The sequence below is a fragment of the Elaeis guineensis genome, chromosome 1 (assembly GCF_000442705.2).
Source record: "Elaeis guineensis isolate ETL-2024a chromosome 1, EG11, whole genome shotgun sequence".
NCBI lineage: Eukaryota > Viridiplantae > Streptophyta > Magnoliopsida > Arecales > Arecaceae > Elaeis > Elaeis guineensis.
This window is the reverse complement of record NC_025993.2, coordinates 35,031,240-35,056,777: the sequence shown is the minus strand read 5'-3', so window position 1 is coordinate 35,056,777 and position 25,538 is coordinate 35,031,240. Positions and strand designations below refer to the sequence as shown.

Genomic DNA, 25,538 nt, shown 5'->3' with positions numbered 1-25,538 from the left:
AAGTAAGATTTTAATTAATGAAGACTTCATTACAAATTCTTTTCATTGCAAAGCTCAAAGAAAAAATAGAGAAAACATATAAAAGATTAAGCCTCAGTAGAGGCATCAACAATCACCTCGGCATGAGGAGTGGTTGGAGATTCTATGACTGCACCAGGCTCAGGCTCCACTTGCGGCTGCTCCAAGATCCTCCTTAGCTTTCACTTCAGCCCCAAGTTTGCTCGAGTCGACTTCAGGATACAACTGAGCAACTTGAGCCCGACACTCTTTGAAGTCGAGCTAATAAGCCTTCAGTGACTTCCTTAGCAAATCTTGAGAATTCTTAAAGTCGGAGATCGTCGGAATAGAGGCATCTCGAGCAAAGGCCTCAACAATAGTTATCTTCTACTCGATGACCTTGGCAGTCTCCTCGGTCACAATCCACTTTTCCTCCGGGGCTGCAATAGCTAGCTTACAGAGATTGAGCTCCTTCTCGAGCTCAACAATGGTCTTCTTTTCCTTTGCTAGCTAGGCTTTGAGCTCAGCTATTCTCTCTTGACTACTAGTGAGCTCGGCATTAAGCCAAGATCTTTCTTTATCATTCTTCGCCTCTCATTCCTTAGCAGCTTTGAGGATCTTCTCAGTGACTTCGGCCCTAGCTTTAGTGGCCTGGGCCCTTTTCTTCAAAGAGTGACTAAGCTAGCTAAAACTGATTAGCCCCTTATGCATGATGGTTATGTCATGTGTCAACTACAAAGGAATAAAGAAAGCGACTAAGTTAAGATATCAGGACACTAACAAAGTGAAAGAGAATTTGAACCACACTTACCTCAAAAAGTGACTCATAACAAGAAGACATAATTTCATCCAAAGGATGAGCTTTTCTTTCCGACCAATCAGTCGGTAGCAAGATCATTTTCATCAGCTCTTGGATGAGCTAATGGTTGCAGAGAGCAGAGTCGTTGGCCCGGCCCGGACCCTCCTCTTGAAAGTAATAAAATACTCCTCAAATAAGTCTAAAGGAGGGTGATCAGCAGGCTGTGAAGAAGGTTGGGGATTTTTTCTTAGATCGTGCTTGATGATGGACCAACAAGTGCAGCAGAAGACTCCAGTGTGAATGAACGTTGGAGAGGTGAAACAAGAGCTTGAGATGAAGATGCTGACCGAGCAGGCATTGATGAAACTGCTCTGATAGAAGCAACTGTGACAGCCACAAGATCATCCTCGATATCAACTGGGACTAAGCTTGAAGCCCCGAACCTCAGAATTGGTGGAGGTGAAGTAACTATGATCAGTTTAATAGCTGTCCTTTGTATTAGAAAGCTCTTGATTTCACTCCTCTTTTTCTTTGAAGTCCCCTGAGAAGAATCTCCTTGGAAGGACCCTAGCCTCTTCTTCACCATATTGTGGATCATTTCAGTGGTAGGCTTCATGATTGTAAAGCCGAGCAAGAAAGTCTAAAAACACAAAAGAATGGATGAACAAAAAATAAAGAGAAGAATGAAAATGATACCAAAGAAATTAATCAAACTCAATTCGAAATCATATAAATTCTGTTTAGTTAACTGTTGATGCTGAGGAGGCACCCCGACATTGAGCAAAAGATGGAAATCTTCTTGGTCCTCATCAAGGACTGCATCATTTCTATTTGGCAATCAATTGGACTCAGCCCAAATCCAACTGAAGCCCCATGGGTGGGTGGCTGAAGTAAAGAAAAACCTATATTTCCATCCATGGATTGACGAAGGAAGCCCGCTAATAGTTGATGACAAAATCAGCGACTGAAGTACCACCAACTCCTTCTCAAGGATGTTTTTTTTGAGAATGAAAAAAGCTCAAAAAAGAGACAATCTTAAATTGATGTGAAGGATATCATAAAGAATAATGAAAGAACAAAGAATTCGGATAGAATTTAGGATAAGCTGAGTGAAAACAATTCAATAAAGATCAAATATGTTACAAATGAATGGATGAAGAGAAAAATAAAATTCAGACTAAAGAAATTCTTCATAAATACTGATGCAACCCTCTCAAGCAACGATCATCCAATCTTCTGGACTTGGGACTGACAACTGATATCGACTCAGGATGTGATCTGATCCCCAAGTCATTCTAGTTTAGCTTTGATCAGTGGATATTCTTTAGTTCTAGGATCCGAGACTTGCTTAAAGATTAGACTTTCCAATCTTCGAGTATGGGATTTTGTGGGTTGAGATGAAGAATATGCTTTGGTTGAAGATCGAGGAAGATCTTTAGGCATCCTTCAATGGTGAGGAGATTGAGAGCTCTGATCCCTCAGGCAGCTCTCACCTTTGGATCCATTTTCAAGGCTTGACATCAGAATGGAAGAGAAAGAAATGAAAGAGAAAGGAAAGTGGAGCAAAGAGGTAAGAAATAAGGAAGGACAATGGAAAATGAAGAAGAGACTATAAAAGAGAAGTGTGAAAATCAAAAACTAAAGGAGAAAGAGAAAATATCCTATGGAAGATGTAAAAATAATTGGACAAAAGCTAGAAAAATGATAAGATCGGAAGAAATGGAAGAATGAGAGCTTCCTCTTGACTGCAATAGAAAGTCTTTCATAAAGAAGGAAAAGAGTAGGAAGGAAGAAAAGAGACTACTATATATACTCTACTCGAATGGCTATGATTGAAACTTTGATTTCCTTCTTCTCTACCGATGGTGACATATTATGCAAATCTATACTAATAGAGCTCCAAACTTTTCATCTTACCTATCTTGTATTCATGCCATGTCAGACTAATCCATGGCAATAGTCTAACACCAATAATATTTTGACATGCAGAGAATTGCGATCAATTCGAGGGAGATCCTGCGAATCACCAAATCGGCCAAAATAAATGCCGATTCATCTTACTCATTTATTGTTGTTATTGCACGACTCACGAAATGACAAAGCACTCAAGTACTCCTTCCTAAGATAACAATAAATGCTAGACAATTGAAAAGACAACTTGTCAGAGATATACCAAAGATCGAGGTTAAAACAATAATGAAATTACTCTTATCCAAAATGGCGAGATGAGTGAAAGACAATTATTAAGGTAACTACTTGGGTTCTCGACTTTGGATAGATATTGAAAAGAATTACTGTTGAGGTAACTACTCGAATTCTCGATCTTGAATAGATACTGAGAAGAATTACTATTAAGATAACCACTTAGATTCTCGACCTTGGATAGATACTGAGAAGAATTCTCATGAGCTAGTCAACTGACACTCCTTGCCTCGGATGAGTTCAGTAGAGGCCGAGGATGATGATGGAGGAGCTAACCCTCCCAGTATGCCTCGACATGGCCAACTAGCACCTCTCGTCCTCAGATGAGTCGAGCAAAGGCCGAGGATGATAATGAATAGGCCAACCCTTTGGGGACCCCTCAATATGGCCAAACTGGTGCTCCTCAGACAAGTCGAGCGGAGGCTGAAGATAATAATAATGAAAGGGCTAAACTTTCGAGGATCTCTCGACATAGCTAACTAGTCATCCTCATTCTCAAACAAGTTGAATGAAAGCCGAAGATAACAACAAAGGGATTAATCCTTCAAGGATCTCTCGATATGGCTAATTAGCGCTTTTTATCCTCGGATGAGTCGAGTGGAGGTCAAAGACAATGACTAGGTTGGAAAGCATCAACCACATGAAGATATCTCAGCTATGGTTAAGATCTCCAAACTAGTGATTGGCAAAGTACTAATCACAAGTGATATCCTGACCTAAGTTAGGACCTCCACAAAAAATCTCCTCGGAATCTTTCCGACCACAACATGATTGGCTAGATGAAGATGACAACAATAACTTGACAAAATTATTATTATTACTATAGATCGACCTTGTATCGATTTCGATAAAGCCTCATCAAGACCTTCTCGACCACAACATGATTGGTCAGATGAAGATGAAGATAATAATTAATTTCTCAAAATTATTGTTATGAATCAACTTCATATCGACTTCGGATGAAACCTCATCGAGATTTATAAAGCAGCCTGATGATGAAGTTTCGAGATTTCGTCTGCTAGACATTGGAAGTAAATACTCCAAGGAGAAAGGTTGGATTGGTAACCGACGACTAATCGTGGGACTAACTACTCCCTTCACTCGAAGCAGTGAAACCACTTCAGACTCAGAAGTGGAGGTAGGTCTTGTACAGGTTACCCATCATCTAACCTGATCTGTTCTTGGATTATAATCGAGCATTTATTGGTGACCTGACAAGAGTACCTTAGACACCAGGGAGAGATCCAAGAGGCTGAGGTGAAGTGATGTTATTGGCTTCTATCCGACCCCTCGATTGGCATTCATCAATCCTAAGGTCAGGATCCAGCCGACGACAAAAAATAAAGCCTAACGACCTGCATAGGTGCAGATACACCTAAGATAGAGTCTCGACTCTGTCCGACCTCAAGCCGCTAGCCTATTCAGCCATACGAACAATCTTTGAAATCTTCCAACTACTTTCAGAACATAGGCACGATCCCCAACTGATATCCTGACTAACAATCCTAATTCACAGGTTAGTGGATGGATTTCTATCCTAATGCTTTGTTAGATCATGACCTAATAGATCCTAACAGCCTATTAGATTCCGGCATAATGGTTTACGGCTCCATCTCTATATAAAAAGATAACGAAGGGACCTTCAGGTAAGCTCGACTCCAGAGAGCAAAATCCAATTCTTGTTCTCTTTATTTTTCTCTTTCTATTATTTTTTAAATTTTGGCTGACTTAATCATTATAGTATCCTCCATCGGACATATTCTAGAGAGTGGATTTTTTGCAAGTCCATCGGCCATCACGATTAGCCTGTACCATTTTGAGGTGCTTGATTGATCTTCAAACGTACCATCTACCAGGGTTTAGCAGCAATAGGGATATTAACTGAAAATAGAAGGGTATCAAGTTGCATGTGTGAGAAAGATATATAACCTATCAGTTAGAGAACAAAACTTTGTTGATTAGATTTCAAGGCTTACTGATAATTTTCAAATACATTAATGAAGATAGTTAAAGTCGGCAGGGCTTTTTAGATGTTTTTGACCCTTTGTTCGTAGCATCATTTTTTTTTTGGTAAGAATAACTTTACCATCATTGATGACCAAAAAAATTGATAGGCGTTGCGCACCTCTTTAAAAATTTTAGTGAGATTTTGTTTATTTTGATTTAGAAATATAAGTTTCTAAACGCACTAAAAAACAACGAAAAAGTTTAAAAAACAAAAGTGCACGAGAAAAGGCATTAGCTTTGAGTACTTTTCAAATATACTTCTACCTTTATTAACAGTGGTTACAAACTTTAATTATAATAACGATAGAAACTAATAAAATCCACCATATAAATAACAAAAAGAACTTTTTTTTGAATAATACCAATATATGCATGCATCTGTACGGGTGTATATACACACACACACACAAAATTAAAAAAAGCAATGGATGGACTGTGCATTCTTGGAAATTTATGTCAAAAATCTCAGTGGAAATCTCAGCCTAGATATATAGTTGGTAACAGAATGCTTTTATTTTACTAATATTTCTTTCTTTCTTTTTTTTTTTTTTCTATTTTCCTTTCTTTTTAGATACATATACGAAATTTCAAAAAGCAATGGATGGACCGTGCATTCCTGGAAATTTATCTCCAGCAAATCTCAGTAGTTGCCTAGATACATCCTTGGTAAGATTATGCTTTTGTTTTCCTAATATTTCTTTATTTCCTTTCTCTGAATGTACCCATCCACTTATCCATTGCGCGGACAGGTGGCCCAATGAGGAGACCCGGTGCCTATATCTGTTCTCGTGCGTTGGCCAGAAGGGAAGGTGCATGGGGACCGGCACGCTGGGTTTTTTTTTTTTTTTTTTTTGGTCGAACCAGGCCTGTGATGTTTTGAATGTGGCAGATTAATAGTAGCCACATACACAAGCATTTGCCTACTGCCCCCTCGCTCTCTATCATTTATGGTCTCACTCCATGTGACCATCCAACGTGCAACCCCATCACGCTCCCCCACTGCAGGATATAAGCTCTTCCCTTGCTTCTTTCTCTCTATTCTTCTGGACTCTCCTCCTTCTCCTCCTGCTCTACTATTCTGGTGTCTATTACTGCCTGGTTCTGTTGCTTCTCATGGCTCTCTCCACTTTCTTCTTCCCATCTCATTTCCTTGGCACAAAAGCTTCAGATCCCCAAAAGTCCTCTCCCTTGTCTTCCCACCGCCTTGGAGGGGCTGATCTCCAATCCCACCAACATCACAATACACTTCTCAAGGTTAGTTTGTTCCATCTTCCAGTCTTGGTCTCTGTTTAACCCTTAATTTTTTTTTTCCTTCAGGTTATTGTTCTGATTTTTGGATCATTGCAAGTCCTCATTAGGTTCTTTTTAGTTGGAATTCTGGTAATGCAGTGTTTCCTTTTTTGGGATCTTCATGACCAATGCATGGTCCTATTGTAAATTCTTTTCTTGGAAATATAATTGATTAGTTCAATAGACATCCATGTAGAAAATACGGGCATTAATCTTTGGGTAAACTTCAAGTCTAATACACAAAGTTCTATGAGTAGTTTGGTGATTGGTTATGAATTATAATGGTGAAAAATTGATTCTTTGAATGTTTCCCATGATTTATAGTTGATGATCCAAATTAAAAGACCATTAAAGTGGTGTAAAACAGGGATGATTATAATTAGGAAATTGAATTATTTTGACATGTTGTGGACTTAAGCAACATATAGATTTCCAGTCAATGGGATATTTGGTCAAGCAAATGGGTTGTTTTTTTGTGCTGTTTTGCAGCCTAGGAAAAGGACATGCATTTGTGCATCACTATCAGAGCATGGAGAGTATCATTCACAGAAACCACCAACTCCTCTCTTGGACACCATCAACTATCCCATCCACATGAAAAATCTCTCAGTCAAGGTGAACTCAGGAGTTCCCAAAACCACCCTTCACATGTTCTCTGAAATGTTTGCCAGGGATCTGTGCAAAAAGATCAGGTGGCATGCGGTGCTGAAGTTACAATTATCAATTTAATTCATGCAGGAACTTAAACAGCTCGCAGATGAGCTCCGGTCGGACATCATCTTCAATGTCTCAAAAACCGGTGGTCATCTTGGTTCGGGCCTTGGCGTCGTTGATCTAACAGTTGCCATCCACTATGTCTTCAATGCTCCTGAAGACAAGATACTTTGGGATGTTGGCCACCAGGTTCTTTTCTTTTCTTCCATGGCTTTTTTCTTCTATACTGTCTTGTGATTTTCCTTGAATGGAGAAAATGATAATTGCTGCTTGACAACTCTATTATATAGTTATGAATACATATCATTTGCTTATTTATCTGCCAAGTATTAAAAATAAGATTTTTAGTATATGGAAAAGAAATATAGACCAATTGTTCTGAGAGTTTGATGTTTTTGCAGTCATATCCACACAAAATCTTGACAGGGAGGAGAGACAAGATGCCAACTTTGAGACAGACGAACGGCTTATCTGGATTCACTAAACGCTCGGAGAGCGAGTATGACTCATTTGGTGCTGGTCACAGTTCCACCAGTATCTCAGCAGCCCTTGGTACCTTTGGGTCCTATACCACTCTCCGAATGAATTACCTAGTTCCTAATAGGAGATAATTATTAACTTCCATGTCAACTAAAATCTAATTTCTGTTTTTAAGTCTGTATCATCATGTAAACTTCATTGTCTTGAGCTACCATTGTTTTTAGACCGATGAGCCAACATTATTTCATTAGTTCTTGATTGCTTGAAATCCATGGGATGTTTTCTGGTGATTAGGGATGGCCGTTGGGAGAGACCTGAAGGGCCGAAACAACAATGTGATTGCAGTAATAGGGGATGGAGCCATGACTGCTGGACAGGCATACGAGGCTATGAACAATGCTGGATATCTTGACTCAGACATGATTGTCATACTGAATGACAATAAGCAGGTTTCTCTGCCCACTGCAAATCTTGATGGGCCTATTCCACCGGTTGGAGCTCTGAGCAGTGCTCTCAGTCGATTGCAGTCTAGCCGGCCTCTAAGAGAACTCAGGGAGGTAGCCAAGGTGAGTAAAGATATATGTTCTTTTAACTATGGGTGGATGGTTGTGCCTGTGGGTGTGGATGTAAAGATATATGTTTTTTAACTACGGGTGGATGGTTGAGCCTGTGGGTGTGGATGTGCCTGTGTGGGTATGTGCTTCTCTTTTCTTCTCCTTGTTCACCCTCTCTAAAAGTAACAACAAGATTACAAGACTATAAAATTAAAAGGAAACATTTCTGAACACAGCTTCACAAAACTGAATTCTAGATATAAATTTATAGGAATTGCTCTTGCATGGACGTTTACTTTTGATGACATGTCTTGTGTAAGACTGACCGTGGTCTAATTTCTGAACTTTTTTATTATGCTGTTTTTTGTAATCTAATTGCCACTTGAGCATAAGATACAATAACAAGGCTTGTCACACCAAGGTGGCTATATCGATCCTACTTTATTTTGGCTCTTTTTGTTGAAGAACTTTGCCGCTGATTCTCATCCATTGCCCAAGCTTGTTTATTGCTGGAACCTTAACTTCAGATCATTCCTCTTGTCCTCTATCCTAGTCTTCTTTGTTCTTCCCCTCTAGTCCTATCCAAGGCAACTTGTTGCTTATCATTTGCCCTAGATTCACTAGAAATGATGGTCCTAATGTGGTACTTTTTCTTCAGTATTGTCTACTAAGGAACTAGAATCAGTGCTTGTGGAGAAACAAGCATTATGATGCACGAAAGCATCATTATTTTTTCCTTTTCTGCAATCATCAAAGTCTGAGTTGTTTGCTTTGACATTTTTTAGGGAGTCACAAAGCAGATTGGTGGGTCCATGCATAAACTAGCTGCAAAAGTCGATGAGTATGCTCGAGGAATGATTGGTGGGTCTGGTTCGACCTTTTTTGAAGAGCTAGGTCTTTATTATATTGGTCCAGTTGATGGTCACAACATGGATGACCTTGTCACCATTCTCAAAGAGGTTAAAAGCACAAAGGCAACAGGCCCAGTTCTCATTCATGTTGTAACTGAGAAAGGAAGAGGATACCCCTATGCAGAGAGAGCTGCTGACAAGTATCATGGTAAAAACTGAATCCTGTGGGGGAATGCAGAGTAATGAAGATTTGAAGATGAGGCTCCAGTCAGCGGTGATCTCTACTATGTTCTGATCTGTATTTTTCTTTGCAGGTGTCACCAAATTTGATCCAGCAACTGGAAAGCAATTGAAAGCTAGTGCCAAGACTCAATCTTACACCAACTACTTTGCTGAGGCTTTGATAGCTGAGGCAGAGGTGGACAAAGATATTGTTGCAATTCATGCAGCAATGGGAGGGGGAACAGGCCTTAACTATTTTCTTCGCCGCTTTCCAACAAGGTGCTTTGATGTTGGAATTGCAGAGCAGCATGCTGTCACCTTTGCAGCTGGTTTAGTCTGTGAAGGCCTTAAGCCCTTCTGTGCAATATACTCATCATTCTTACAACGGGCATATGATCAGGCAAGTCGATGTTTCTCGCAGCATTTCTTCTTCTACTTCTCACTTTCTAGCATTTCCAGCTCTAGTACGAAAGCTTGAGATGTAATCATAAGCCAACTGTCCCATTTCAAAGCATTTGAAACAAAGCTTCAACAAAATACATATAGAATTGTGAGAGATTCATGTTTTTGTTTTGTGATGCAGGTGATACATGATGTGGATCTGCAGAAGCTGCCAGTAAGGTTTGCGATGGATCGAGCTGGGCTTGTTGGAGCTGATGGCCCAACTCACTGTGGATCATTTGATGTCACATACATGGCATGCCTGCCAAATATGGTTGTCATGGCTCCTTCAGATGAGGCCGAACTGTTTCACATGGTTGCCACTGCAGCAGCCATCGATGACCGGCCATCTTGTTTCCGATATCCAAGAGGTAATGGAGTCGGTGTTCCTCTTCCCCCAGGAAACAAGGGTGTTCCTCTAGAGGTACTTGTTAAGGAGACCATGTCCTTGTGACTTTGTGTAAGCTCTCATTAAAATCATGAGGACATTCTAGACTAACAGGCATTTGCAGGTGGGCAAAGGTAGGATACTGATCGAGGGTGAAAGGGTGGCTCTTCTGGGGTATGGAACAGCAGTTCAGAGCTGCTTGGCTGCTGCTTCCCTGGTGGAGCGGCATGGTCTGAAAATAACAGTTGCTGATGCACGCTTTTGCAAGCCATTGGATCATGCCCTCATTCGGAGCCTAGCTAAATCGCATGAGGTGCTGATCACGGTTGAAGAAGGCTCCATCGGAGGATTTGGCTCTCATGTTGCTCAGTTCATGGCACTTGATGGGCTCCTTGATGGCAAAATAAAGGTAAAATCCATTGCTTTGTTGTATCATCAAAAATGTTATGTTAACAGCCATGCAGGATTACTGATCCTGATTTGTAATTTCCTGAGTGCAGTGGAGACCATTGGTTCTTCCGGACAGATACATCGACCATGGGTCACCAGCCGATCAGTTAGCAGAGGCTGGCTTGACACCATCTCATGTAGCAGCTACTGTATTTAATATGCTTGGACAAGCCAGAGAAGCTCTTGAAATCATGTCATAGTGGGGCCAAAAAAATTTTAAAAAAATTGTAGCTTTCACCTAGATACATTGGGTGGTCTTTCTCTTGATTGTAAATTTTGATTTACTGTGGTAAGAAATAAACAGTGAGCAAGCTTGACCGCATAAATGACATGCTGAACCAAAGGATGATGATGACAAATGGATTCTAACTGTTATGAAACATTAGACATCAACAGAAAAATTGTCGACATTCCATGACCGGGCTGGCTATTTATAATATTGTCAAGAATGCATGTTTTTGTTTGCTTTAAAAAAAAAAGGAAAAAGATAAGCAAAATAACTGCAAATTTCTGACTAAAGAAATTTATGGAGAGAGTGTTACAACAAGAAGACAATTAGCGTTCTCCACAATTCATAAAGTACCATTTATTGATATCATGATAACTTGTAACTAAAAATATGAATCATTATCTCACCTGAACAAAAGTACCTGTAAACTGTTGGAAGATAGGGTTTTGAGAATTTACAGAAGAGGAGAACAGAGCCCCCCAGCCACCTGGCTGAAAGAAGAAAATGGGTTTCCCCATGTATCATTTCATTAAAGCGTTAGGATGATTACTCTAATCCACCTGATTGATATGAGAGTTAGCAATAGCTACAACAAAATCACACTATCTGAAATCAATTATTGTAATTTAATTGTATTTCACTCTTATGTTTCTGTAACTATGTAAGCAACTCAGTTATATATTTGTTGTGAACCCATCAGAATTTTACCACCTTCACTTTGTTTTCATAGTATCATGGCTGGTTTCCATTCGAACCTTTCAATCTCTCCTTACGTTTAAAAGGTAATTGGTTCGCTTCTCACTTTCTCTTCACTAAGTTAATAATACTTCTTTGTCCTCTTATTTCCTGTCCTGTTTTGTTACTTCTTCCTTCACTGGTATCCTCCTTCAAACATAGACCACTGATTCATGGTTTCTATTCTATCATTCTCATTTTTACTATTACAAGCATAGCCTACCATGTATCTGTTAAACCAGATGGCTCTAACTAACAAGCATAGAGAGATCAAATAGAGTCTATACTCATTAAAACCGATTTGATTGGGTGTTGATGGCTCCACTGAACAACAATCAAAAACATTGGACAAAAACAAAAACCCAGACCAAGTGTCTGCCAAATCCCTCCTTGAATCCTGAAGACATCAGTGCAACTATTGCAGGTCTTACCACCCAAGTTACAATAATTTTGTAGCATGTTGCATGAACTACTTCTTCAACAGTCCCAAGCTAGACAGTCACATCTTTCTCAGGAACTTAACAACATAGAGAAAGGCTCCAAAACCAGCATAGAGTATATTACCCTTAACAATAATAATAATAATAATAATAATAATAATAATAATAATAATAATAATAATAACAATAATAATAATAATAATAATAATAATAATAACAACAACAACAACAACAACAACAACAACAACAACAACAACAACAACAATAATAATAATAATAAAAGAAGACTGTCCCAAGTCTATGATTCAAACCTAGTTACCTTTACACTTAATGGTTTGGGGCCAGATTATCATCAGTTTATGATTGCACTGGAAAATTGAGTTGAAATACCCACTTTCATGGAGCTTCATGCTTGATTGCAATGGAAAATTCATTCATCAAATGAAAAGCTTTGTATCACTTAGAGACCTAGGGACTCAAACAGCCCTATTTTCAAATAAAAATTGTTATCGCAGTCAATGCGATTGTGCAACAATCAAAGAACTATTTTGGTTTGGATCCTTGTTAGTGATGGTTAGAGCTTGCCCATAAATAAAGCCGGTAACTCTACTCTGTCACACAGCTATTTCTGATATTTTTTTTGATAACATATTATTGGTCGCTAACATAAAGCAAGACTCAATATTTTTTGCCAAGACCATTAAAGGTAACAAATGCTTAATTGAGTCTTCTTTGGGGTTTTGTAATTAAGGATCCGTGAACCAAGATTCTAGTACTAGTGGGACCAATAAGTGGAAAACATACCCAATATCTCTATATCATCATGTGCAAGAGGTGGCATTGTATGGAGCTCAAGCACCTGCACTCATCTGGCATTAGAGACTTGGTCTCCCATCATCACAGATTCTTCGCCACTTCAATTTTACTAGTATTTAAGATTTCTGATTTCTTATTAGTGAATAATATTCATTAATCATGCCAAATGGGAAAAGCCATAATCTTCATTTTTTACTTCTAGCAGACAGTCTTATAATCTCCAATTGCATGATACATTGTGATATTCGGGGATTGGCACCTGTTTTATCTTGGGGTGGTTGGAAGCATTATATCTTGTTTGTGGATAACTATAGATATTGTTGGGATATACCGACTGACCACTGTATGCCGACTCACCCTCGGACCTGTTATGATCCAGGTGGTGTGCCCAAGGCCCAGGGGACCAAGGTTAAGGCCAAGGTCCATCATTCATGAGGGCTTCATGGAGGCTATAGGGCTAGTTGGGCCCTAGGTTGAAAGGCTATGGGCCTTTCAGGTTCTTGAGGTCTAAGTTATGTGGGACTCAAGGGACCAACTCTTTATGGGCCAGGTCTGGACCCAGGATAGGTAAGATTAGGTCGAGTCATGGGTGTACATGGGCTTGGGTTAACCTAATCTCCCATAGAGTTGGTCAAGGGAGTTTTGGGTTTGGGTCACTTGACCCTGTGTTTATATATACATATACTGTGTATAGGTTTGATTAAGCCAAAAAAAATATAGAACTTTTTCTCCCAAGTCTCTCTCTCTCTTCTCCCTCTCTCTCCAGCCATCCTCCACACCTCAGGAGCAAGAAACCCTAGGGTTTCTTGCCGCCAGGTCCCAAAAAGGCAGGAAAAGCAAGGAGGCGCTAGCCCCTTCCCCCTTGCATCCGCCGACTCTCTCTCTTCTCCCTCTCTTGCAGTCACCCAAACACTAGGTCCAGGACCTAGAATCTCTTGAGAAGAGGTTGGTACAAGTCCCTCTCAGATCTGGAGTTGATCTAAGGTCGTTTGAGGCACGGGTGAGATCTCCATCAACAGATCTACAGGAAAGGCTGCAGTAGGACAGATCTGCAAGGTCTGTCTCCATCTACCTTCTTCCCTATCTAGAATGTTCCGATTCGAGATCTACAAATTGTAAGACCTCGGTCCAGGCCTGATCTGGTTGGGTACCAGATCTTGGATTTTTTAGAAATGATTTCATAGGTGTTCTTCATCTGGAACGAAAGGCTGACGAAAAAGACAGCAACCAGGCTGATTTCATCAAGGGCCTTGGATCGAGTCCAGAAGTTTTCAGATTTGTTCGTTGCTAGTTCCGCTGCACCCAAGGTCCGTGGGAGGAGCTGGGATCATACTCCAATAGTTGGTATCAGAGCCACGATGGTGAGGAAGCGGTTCCAAGCACGAGAAGTTGAAGATCCCAAGTGCTGAAAATTTTTAGCAAGGTACCATCAAGGTATATTCTACACTTCTTGATTTTATATTACTTGTTTGGCTTGGATCCAGTCATGGGCAGCAATATGAAGGTTGATTTTGAGAAGTTTGATGGCAAAAAAAAATTTTCCATGTGGAAAATCCGGGTGGAGGATCTTCTGGTGCAAGTAGATTTGGATCAGGCTTTGGATGAGAAGCCTGAGGGAATGACAGATAGACAGGGGGCATCATTGGAGAAGAAAGCATGCTCGGTGATCAGAGGATGTTTGGCGGATGCGGCGTTGTATTCGGTGCTGGAAGAAAAGACCCTGAAGGGTCTTTGGTCAAAGTTGCACACCATGTACATGGAGAAGAATATGTGCAATAAGCTAATGCTGAAGAAGAGGTTGTACAGTCTTCGAATGCAGGAGGGATCTGATGTGATTGGCCACATTCAGAGGTTCGACCAGTTGTGCACGGAGTTGATGAATATCGGGGTGAGCTGGATGAGGAGGACAAGTCCCTGTTGCTTTTGTGTTCGCTGCCAGGATCATATAACTCTTTGGTGACTACACTGCTCTACAGCAAGGAGACTCTGGAATATGAGGACATGGTCTCGGTGCTGAAGTCTAATGAGCAAAGGAAAAAGTTGACCAGAGATCAGGCTCCCCAGGAGGGTTTGGCAGTAGGGGAGAGGACAGGTAGTGGCAGAGGCAGAAGAAAGTCCAGGGGGCGGTCCAAGTCCAGGAAGAAAAAGAAAGAGATGAAATGCTTCAAGTGCAACGAGTTCGGGCACTTTAAGCGAGAATGTCCACTATGGAAGAGCAAGAAGGGAGAAAGAAGTGGCTCAGAATCAGTAAGTGCAGTTGCTGGGCAGCAGGTGGAGGATGATCTACTTGTGGTATCAGATGATCACACGCATTATACAGAGGAGTGGACACTAGACTCTGCGTGCTCACATCACTACACACCACACAGGTCTTGGTTTGCGACATACATCAAGACAGATGAGGGATCAGTGACTCCAGGTGACAATCATCCTTGCAAGGTGGCTGGGATAGGGACAGTCAGGGTGAGGATGTTTGATGGGATTGTGAGGACATTGACAAATATAAAGCACATCCCAGAGCTGGAAAAGAATCTGGTGTCACTTGGCTACTTGGAGCGCAGTAGATACAGCTTCAGCAGTAGGACTAAAAGCGGAGTACTGAACATCTCCAATGGAGCTATGGTAGTGATGAGAGGCAGGAGGTTGGACAATAACCTCTATCGCATGGAGGGATCTGTGGTGATCGGAGAGTCTGATGCAGCAGATGCAGCACAGGACCAGCAGGGGGCTTACAGGATGTGGCACTACCGCCTAGGCCACATGGGGACAAGGGGCTGAGGGAGTTGAGCAGGAGAGGACTCATCTCTGATCTGGAGGATGGTGCTACAGAGGAGATCTGTGAGCCTTGCCAGATGGAAAAGCAGAGGAGAGTTCAGTTCAACATCAGTACAGCCTGCAGTGCAGCCCCTCTGGAGTTAGTACACACAGATGTGTGGGGACCAGCCTCAGTTTTAGCTAGGAATGGGGCCAGATACTTCATGACCCTGATTGATGATTTCTCAAGAAAACTCTGGATAGTACTTCATGAGAGAGAAGTCAGAGGTCTTCACCAAGTTCAAGATCTGGAGAGCTGAGGTGGAGAAGGAGCAGGGGAGGAGTGTGAAGTGTCTGAGGTCAGACAATGGTGGGGAGTATACCAGCAGAGAGTTCTAGGACTACTGTGAGGAGTGTGGGATCAGGAGACACTTCTCAGTTAAGGAGACTCCACAGCAGAATGGGGTGGCCGAGAGGATGAACAGAATACTTCTGAAAAAGGCACGATGCATGAGGCTGTAGGCAGGGCTTCCAAAGGTGTTCTGGGTTGACACAGTAGATGCAGCAGGTTACTTGGTCAATCGGTCACCTCACACCAGGTTGGATGGAAGGCTTCCAGAGGAGGTGTGGTCTGGGAGGACAGTTGGGCTGGGCCATCTACGGGTATTTAGGTGCACGGCCTATGTGCACATTGGAGCTGGTGAGCGGAGCAAGTTAGACGCCAGATCATGCAAGGCGGTGTTTCTAGGCTATCCGCGAGGAGTCAAAGGATACAGGCTGTGGGATCCCTTGAAAAAAAAGGTCATCATTAGTCGGGATGTGACTTTTGATGAGGAGTCAGTCCTACAGAGGCGAGCAGGCATGGAGGAGCAGCAGGAGCAGGAGGAGGTCCAGCAGGGCGCTGCTGGACAGCTTACCTCTTTGATTTTGCCTCTTACAGGTACTACGGGAGGACATGACATTCAGGTAGAGAACCTACCTAAGGTGTCTCCACAGGTGGAGAGGACTTGGACGGATGATCGAGGTGGAGAGATCCAGCAGGAGCGAGCTGGATAAGGACTGATATCGGTGTTGCCCTACACAAGCCCAAAAGGACCATCAGGCAATCGGATCGATATGGCTTCGAGGAGATGCTGTCATATGCCCTGGTGACAGCGAATGGAGACCCATATACATATCAGGAGGCTATTGAGAGCCAGGACAGAGAGCGGTGGGTCCAGGCGATGTTCGAAGAGATGCAGTCTCTCCACAAGAACCAGACGTGACGATTGGTGCAGTTGCCACAGGGGAAGAGACCCATTGGCTGCAAATGGGTCTACAGTCGCAAGGAAGGACCTTCAGAGCAGGGAGGTATCAGATTCAAGGCGAGGTTAGTGGCCAAGGGATACTCCCAGAAGGAAGGCATCGACTTCAGCGAGGTCTTCTCTCCCGTCGTCAGACATACTTTCATCAGAGTGTTGCTGAGCATTGTAGCAGCTCAGGATTTAGAGCTGGAGCAGATGGATGTCAAGACGGCGTTGCTCCATGGGCATTTGTAGGAGAGGATTTATATGGAGCAGCCACCTGGTTTCAGGGATCCAGGATCAGAGGGAAAGGTTTGTTTGTTGCAGAAGTCGCTGTATGGGCTAAAGCAGTCGCTGAGGCAATGGTACAAGCGGTTCGACTCCTATGTGCGCAGCATTGGACTTTCCAGATACGAGTTTGATCCCTGTGTTTATGTTCAGTCTCTTGAGGATGGTTCTAGGGTGTTTCTACTCTTGTATGTGGATGACATGCTTATAGCATGCAAGAGTAGGAAGGTTGTGCAGGATCTGAAGGCATCCTTATCTCGAGAGTTTGAGATGAAGGATTTGGGCCCTGCAAGGAAGATCCTAGGCATGAAGATTTTCAGAGACCGAGCCCGGAGGGTGCTGCATCTATCTCAGGGGGGCTACATACAAAAGGTCTTAGAGAGGTTCGGGATGAAGGGAGCAAAGCCGACGGAGCTGCCACTTGCCGGTCACTTCAGACTCTCGAAGATCATGGCACCACAGACTGAGGTGGAGGCTCAGGAGATGGAGAAGGTCCCTTATGCTTCAAGAGTTGGGAGCTTGATGTATGCGATGGTTTGTTGTAGGTCATGCAGTGAGTCAGGTTAGCAGGTTCATGGCGCAGCCTGGCAGGAAGCACTGGAGAGCTCTGAAGTGGATATTCAGATACCTGACGGGTTCAGTTGGAGTTGGCATCTGCTACGGACAGCGAGGAGGTGCAGTGGGATACTCTGACATGTCCAGGGAGGCTCAGGGTCTGATTGGCAGTTATGTAGATGCAGACTTCGATGGAGATGTGGATACCCGGAGGTCTACGACAGGCTTTATCTTTAGCCTGTATGGAGGTCCTATTTCTTGGAGATCGAGTCTGCAGCCTATTACGGTCCTATCCACTACAGAGGCGGAATACATCGGGCTGACAGAAGCAGCTAAGAAGGCAATTTGGCTGAAATATTTGTTGACGAAGATGGACCTTACTCAGGAGGCCATTAGAGTGCACTGTGACAGCCAGAGTGCACTTCTACTAGCACATAACTCAGTCTATCATGCAAGGACAAAGCACATCGACATTCGTTATCATCGGATCAGGAAGCTTGTGGAGGATGGTGAGGTAGAGCTGATAAAGGTACACACCAAAGAGAACCCAGCTGATGCACTTATGAAGGTACTTCCACGGGACAGCTTTCAGAGATGTGTTGAGCTGATTCGGCTGATGGACAGAGTGGAGCTGGTTGAGGCCTTGGGACACCAAGATGGAGATTGTTATGATCCAGGTGGTGTACCCAAGACCTAGGGGACCAAGGCTAAGGTCAAGGTCCATCATTCATGAGGGCTTCATGGAGGCTCTAGGGCTAGTTGGGCCCTAGTTGAAAGGCTGTGGGCCTTTCAGGTTCTTGAGGTCTAGGTTATGTGGGCCTCAAGGGACCAACTCTTTATGGGCCAGGTCTGGGCTCAGGATAGGTGAGATTAGGTCGAGTCATGGGTGTACATGGGCTTGGGTTAACCTAATTTCCCATAGAGTTGGTCAAGGGAGTTTTGGGTTTGGGTCACTTGACCCTGTGTTTATATATACATGTACTGTGTATAGATTTGATTAAGCCAAAGAAAATACAGAACTCTTTCTCTCAAGTCTCTCTCTCTCTCTTCTCCCTCTCTCTCCAGCCATCCTCCACACCCCAGGAGCAAGAAACCCTAGGGTTTCTTGCCGCCAGGTCCCAAAAAGGCAGGAAAAGCAAGGAGACGCTAGCCCCTTCCCCCTTGCAGCCGTCGACTCTCTCTCTTCTTCCTCTCTTGCAGTCATCCAAACATCAGGTCCAGGATCTGGAATCTTGTGAGAAGAGGTTGGTACAAGTCTCTCTCAGATCTAGAGTTGATCTGAGGTCGTTTGAGGTGCGGGTAAGATCTCCATCAACAGATCTACAGGAAAGGCTGCAGTAGGACAGATCTGTAAGGTCTGTCTCCATTTATCTTCTTCCCTATCTAGAATGCCCTGATTTGAGATCTACAAATTGGAAGACCTCGATCCAGGCCTAATCTAGTTGGGTACCAGATCTTGGATTTTTTAGAGGTGATTTCAGAGGCGTTCTTCATCTGGAACGAAAGACTGATGAAGAAGACAGCAACCAGGCTGATTTCGTCAAGGGCCTTGGATCGAGTCCAGAAGTCTCCAGATTTGTTCATTGCTGGTTCTGCTGCACCCAAGGTCCGTGGGAGGAGCTGAAATCGTGCTCCAATAGGATCGATCCAACCGACGCCCGACTCTACCGACCGGACCGACGGACGACTTCGACAACGACTCCGACAATGATGCCGACAATGGCTGCCGATAATGTCCGACCGAAGGTATGCCGGCCGAACAGACCTATACTGTTCCCGACCGGTCGAGCGGCCGAACCCATATCACCGACTCACTGTCGGGGGTGGCAGCCAATGTCCGACTTCCACAAGGCACCAGATCAGCCGACGATGTCTCCGAGTCACCACCCATGACTCGACAGTCGAATACCGACATACAGTCGGCCAGGCCATCCAAATACCGTACAACCGCTATGGGCTGTTCTCCTGCCAAGGACATGCCGTATGACCGCCGTAGGGCGTTGTTCTGCTAAGGACATGGGTTAATGATCTGACAACCCACACCGATTTGACAGCCCCGACGATTTGACAACTCTCCAGTTGTCTGCACCATTAATGGCGGGACCATACCGCATTCTACTATAAAACAGGATAAGGCAACAAGCTATCTCAAGCTTTCTTAAGCGTAGGTAAGCACCTCTAAGCTCCTGAGCTCTCTAGCTCTCTCTCCCTCTCGCTGAGTTCCACTGTTGCCTAGTCTCTTCTCTGACTTGACCGTCGGAGGGTCCCCACCGGAGGCATCTCCGGTCAGTGAGGACTTTTCTTGTAGGTGTGCGATCCCGGCGATCGGGTAACGAGGGGATTGGCCGCAACAGATTTGACATGCCAGGAAGGGGGCTCGATAGAGGTAAGACAGCGAGCTCCACAGAGCTTGAAAAACCTCTCGAGATGACGAAAATTGGGGCTCAGTGATCGAGAGCTATCAGATCGTCGAGGCACTCTTCCCGTTGGAAAGAGGCCCCTCCTTCACCTTCCATGGCGGAGCCCAGCTCTTTGCATCCGGTGGTAACTACGGAGGCACAAATCGCGGCGATCGTGCGGCAAATGACCGTTCTGACGGACGCGGTCAAAAACCTCCAACAGCAACCGACTCAGTTGCCGCAACCACCGGCGAAACAACCAACGGTGCACCCTATGTCGTCCAGAAGTAGCTGCCGACGCCCGCATCAACTTTTGTCTGCTCCTCAAGAGCAGTCGTCTCAGCACTCCCACCGAAAAAGGGAGAGGCGGCCACGGCACGACACCCACCGGTCTCGACGTCCCTCTCCTTCCCAGCTGGAGCGAGCGAGGAAGGATAAGCGGCCGCGGATATCGTCCGCCTCACTCTCAAATTCATCGGGAGGTTCGACCCCTGGGGTTTCACAACACCGACAGTTGGACGACTACGAACGTAAGTTCGAAGAAATCGACTGTCGGCTTGCCCAACTCCAGACGGATGGTCAGAAGTCTTCGAACGACGTCGACTTTCGGACCACCTAACCTCTCTCCCGATTTATCCTCGACGAATCAATCCGTAGTCGGTTCAAAATGCCTCACGTGGAGCCTTACGACAGCTCCACCGATCCAGTTGACCATCTGGAGAGCTACAAGGCTCTCATGACAATTTAAAGGGCAACCAATGCCCTCCTCTGCATCGGCTTCCCCGCCATGTTTCATAAAGCTGCCAGGACCTGGTACTCTGACCTCCGCTCAGGATGTATCCACTCCTTCAGATAGCTCGAGCATTCTTTGATGGATCATTTTAGTAAAAATCGAAAGCCGCCACGAACCTCGGACAGTCTTTTCTCCTTCAGGCAGGGAGAAAATGAGACACTTTGACACTTTGTGATCCGATTCAATGCGGCCATACTTGAGGTCCGGAACCTCAACGAAGACATGGCTATCTCGGTCATGAAGAGGGGACTAAAGGTGTCCCGATTCACATATTCCTTGGACAAGACCCTCCCCTGGACGTATGTCGAATTACTGGAGTGCACGTATAAAGACATGTGTGCGGACGAAAGAGCTTCCGATCGGCACCTGACCGAGGGCACGGGCCAGAAGGAGAAGTGGAAGAAAAATTGGGCTCCTACTGAACCTAGCAGGCCCCACCGATAGGCGGGTCTCGCCCCGACGATGAAATTCGAGACTGATGCATCGCAGGTATGACTCCTACACCCCTCTCTCCACTCCTCGTGCGCAGATCCTGATGGAGATCGAAGGAGCGGAATATCTACGACTGTCTCGGCCTCTTAAGGCAAAAGGCCTCGACCAATGCAACCCGATCATCGAATCTACACCTCGATCATCGATCGCCAAATCTACGGCTCGATCATCGATCATCGAATCTACGGCTCGATCGCCGATCGTCGAATCTACGGCTCGATCGCCGATCGCCGAATCTACGTCAAATCTATGCTAAATCTATGGCTCGATAGCCGATCACCGAACCGACGGCTCGATCGTCGATCGTCGAATCTATGCCGAATCTACGGCTCGATCGTCGATCATCGAATCTACTCGAATCTATGGCTCGATAGCCGATCACCAAACCGACGGCTCGATCACCGAATCTACGGCTCGATCGTCGAATCTACACCTCGATCGCCGATCGTCGAATCTATGGCTCGATCGTCGATCGTCGAATCTATGGCTCGATCGTCGATTGTCGAATCTATGCCGAATCTATGGCTCGATCGCCGATCGTCGAATCTATGGCTCGATCATCGAATCTACGGCTCGATAATCGATTGCCGAACCTACGGCTCGATCGTCGAATCTACGGCTCGATAGTCTATCGCCGAACCGACGGCTCGATTGTCGAATCTACGCCGAATCTATGCCGAATCTATGGCTCGATCGTCGATTGCTGAACCGACGGCCTCCACCTCTAAAGGCAAAGGGCTTCGACCAACGCGGCTGGCTAACTTGCCGACTTAGCTTCGACTAAGAAGGGCAAAACACCAAGACGACCACAATTCGACTTGCGACATGCCGACCTGGTCACGACCGGTCGAAGGATATTCGACTTGCCACCGTTTATCATGCACTGTGACTTACCCGTCCGACCAAGGTCCGAGCAATGGGTATTCGACTTGCGACATACCGACTTAGTCACGATCGGTCGAAGGATATTCGGCTTGCCACCGTTTATCATACGTCCTGACGTGCTACGCCCGATCGAGGGTCGGACAATGGATATTCGACTTGTCATCGTTATCCTATCCAAATACGTCGGATACTACTCGACTATCAGATTCTACGACAAAGATCGAAGGGGCGGAATATCTACGACGGCCTCCGCCTCTGAAGGCAAAGGGCATCGACCAACGCGGCTGGCTAACTTGCCGACTTAGCTCCGACTAAGAAGGGCAAAATGCCAAGACGATCGCGGTCGCACTCGCAACATACCGACTTGGTCACGAACGAACGAAGGATATTCGGCTTGCCACCGTTTATCATCCGACCCGACGTGCTACATCCGACCGAGGGTCAGAGAATGGATATTCAACTTGTCATCATTATCCTATTCGAATATGTTGGATGCCACTCAACTATCAGACTCTACGAAATGATCGTGTCGACATGCTACGTTCGGAGGTTGGCCGACATCCGACCCGACGTGCACACTCGACCTACAGTCGGGATGACTCTCGACCATCGGATCCTATGCAACCTGTACGACAGTCAGGATGCCGACCTACGATCGAGGCTTGCACTGCCCTTAGCACGGCGCACGCCACTAGCTACTTTGATCAGCTATGCTGGATCCTATCGAACATCCTAACGAGGCCCTTCGACGGTCGAGATAAAAGCACGACGAACGAAGGTTTTTCGGATGTTAACACGTGGCAGCACCTGGACTTTTCCTCGGTCTGATGGTTCGATGCACCTGCCCCCAGATCGAGCCATGTCGCCTCCATCCGCGTGAGCGATTCTGACCCAATAGGCTCCTGACACATGGCGAAAAAATTGCATCTCAGAATTAACCAACCGACGGTGGTTCGCGTTCCCAAGGAGACAGTGGTTTGTATTCCCAATGAGACGTCTGACACCGGATCGTCCATTGGTATGGTCGCCGGAGTCGGGGCATGACGTGATGGAAAATCACTCCTTTCGTCCGAAGCCGTCGCCCACGTGTTCACGCGGGCCAACACGACATCGGACTCAGGAGTGGGGGGGCAACTGTTGGGATATACCAACTGACCCCTATATGCCGACTCACCCTCGGACCGGTCCAGCCGACACCCAACTCTACCGATCGGATCGACGAACGACTCCAACAATGACTGCCGACAATGTCCGACCGAAGGTATGCCGGCCGAACATACCTATACTGTTTTCGACCGGTCGAGCGGCCGAACCCATATCACCGACTTACTGTCGGGGGTGGCAGCCGACGTCTGACTTTCACAAGGCACCAAATCAGCCGACGGTGTCTCCGAGTCACCACCCGATGACCCGACAGTCGAATACCGACATATAGTCGGCCAGGCCATCCAAATACCGTACAACCACTATGGGCTGTTCTCCTGCCAAGGACATGCCGTACGACCGCCGTGGGATGTTGTCCTGCTAAGGACATGGGTTAATGACCTGACAACCCACGCCGATTTGACAGCCCCCGACGATTTGATAACTCTCCAGTTGTCTGCATTATTAATGGCGGGACCATACCACATTCTACTATAAAACGGAGTAAGGCAACAAGCTATCTCAAGCTTTCTCAAGCGTGGATAAGCGCCTCTAAGCTCCTGAGCTCTCTAGCTCTCCTTCTCTCTCGCTGAGTTCTACTGTTGCCTAGTCTCTCCTCTGACTTGACCGTCGGAGGATCCCTGCCGGAGGCATCTCCGGTCAGTGAGGACTTTTCTTGCAGGTGCGCGACTCCGACTGTCGGGCGACGGAGGGATTGACCGCAACAGATGTCATTCTTTAATATATCCTATATATGCAAAATCCCATAGCATTGATTGTTATTTCGAAGCTAACATTGAAAATTTGTTTACGACTATGGTAAAATATTTCCAAAATGATGGGGTCATGGAGCTCATAAGAGGTAAAATATAAAAAAATTCTAGATGATTGCTTAATGGTGTCTCATGTTTCTTATCCATAAGCTCCTGAATAAAATGGTGTGGCAGAAAAAAAATATAAATATATAATATTATAGATGAGAACTGTAGAGTGTTTCACGCATCGATGCCAATACAGTTTTTGATGGAAGCTTATACAACAGCTGCCAGTGTCTTAAATAGGCTACCAAACCTAGTTCTAAATGGAAAATATCATCATGAGTTACTATTTCATACCCTTCCAGACTATTCTTTGCTTTGAGTTTTTAGATGTTGTTGCTATCCTCCCATTGGGCCATATATGAAAGGAAAGCATAGTCCAAAGTGTTTAGCATGCATTTTACAGTGATATCCAATGTGACGTACAAGAATAATCAACCCAAATCTGGTCCCTTTTTTGGTTTCCTGTATGTTATATTTCATAAAGATATCTTCCAAATTCATGCTTCTCAAGTTCAAGGATCCATAACTAGTCATCAACTCCATGAACAGCCAACTCCATAAATCTCATTACAGTTTCCTTCAACATTACAGCATTCTTTTCGCACCCGTGACCCAAAATCACGAGTCAGAGACATAGCTACCACCACATGCTCATAGGATATTACCCCATAAGCATGCAAGACGTACAATATAATATCATAATAAAACAACTAAGATAGTAGAATAAAACCAAAGCAACTAAAATTCTAAAATCTAATAATTAACAAGTTCAAAAAAACTAATCATAAACTTCAAATTAAAATTTTATTCACAATTCTCTAACTTCAGTTGCTCACTAAATATTTAATCGAAGAAAGAAACTTACAAAAATACTTTCAAAATTTATGGTAAGAAAATAAATATTAGTTCTAGGCCATGTTGAAAATTTTGGTCTTGCCTCTGGTCATATTTCAATAATGGCACTCTATCTAGTTCTCTAAATCTATAAAAAAGAAAGAGACTAAATAATAAGTTCAATAACCCAATAAGTAATAAATACCTCAACTAGATTACTCAAGTAACAAATTAATAAAATATTTTTGCTAATATTGAGCATATAAGCAAAATCATTTTTTTTAATAAGGTAAATTTTATAATCAAGAATATTCCTGTTTACTCAAATATCCATATTCATATCAATATTTCATAAGAACAATTTAAAACATTATAATTTAACTCAACAACCTATGAGACTGTGACCATATTTATACCATATATGGCTGGGCCAGAGAACTACCATATCCGTATGAAGTAGGCTAACATATCTTACTTAGATCATATAGAGTAGGTGAGTATTGCACTTGTTCCATGCAAAGTGGAACAAAGTACCACATTTATTACTTGGGGTAGGGCCAAAATATGCCATTTAAACCATATGAGAGACCGGAATAATGAGTTCCTGAACAATCATAGTACCAATATATATCCCTATGGCAAGGTTCAAAACTTAATCAAGCTGAAAGTTAAACAT

The 25,538-nt window shown here is 44.1% G+C and overlaps 1 protein-coding gene across 1 annotated transcript; it reads left to right on the top strand.

Moving 5' to 3' along the window:
• The first annotated feature begins 5,937 nt into the window (after positions 1 to 5,937).
• Positions 5,938 to 10,721, top strand: LOC105035100 (probable 1-deoxy-D-xylulose-5-phosphate synthase, chloroplastic). Its single transcript, XM_010910513.3, is given in 11 exon segments — positions 5,938 to 6,033; positions 6,035 to 6,259; positions 6,785 to 6,910; positions 7,034 to 7,198; positions 7,411 to 7,561; positions 7,784 to 8,055; positions 8,829 to 9,102; positions 9,209 to 9,516; positions 9,700 to 9,981; positions 10,070 to 10,354; positions 10,446 to 10,721. Coding segments are annotated over 11 exon segments (2,319 nt in total). The 5' UTR covers positions 5,938 to 5,952; the 3' UTR covers positions 10,596 to 10,721.
• Positions 10,722 to 25,538: the final 14,817 nt, after the last annotated feature.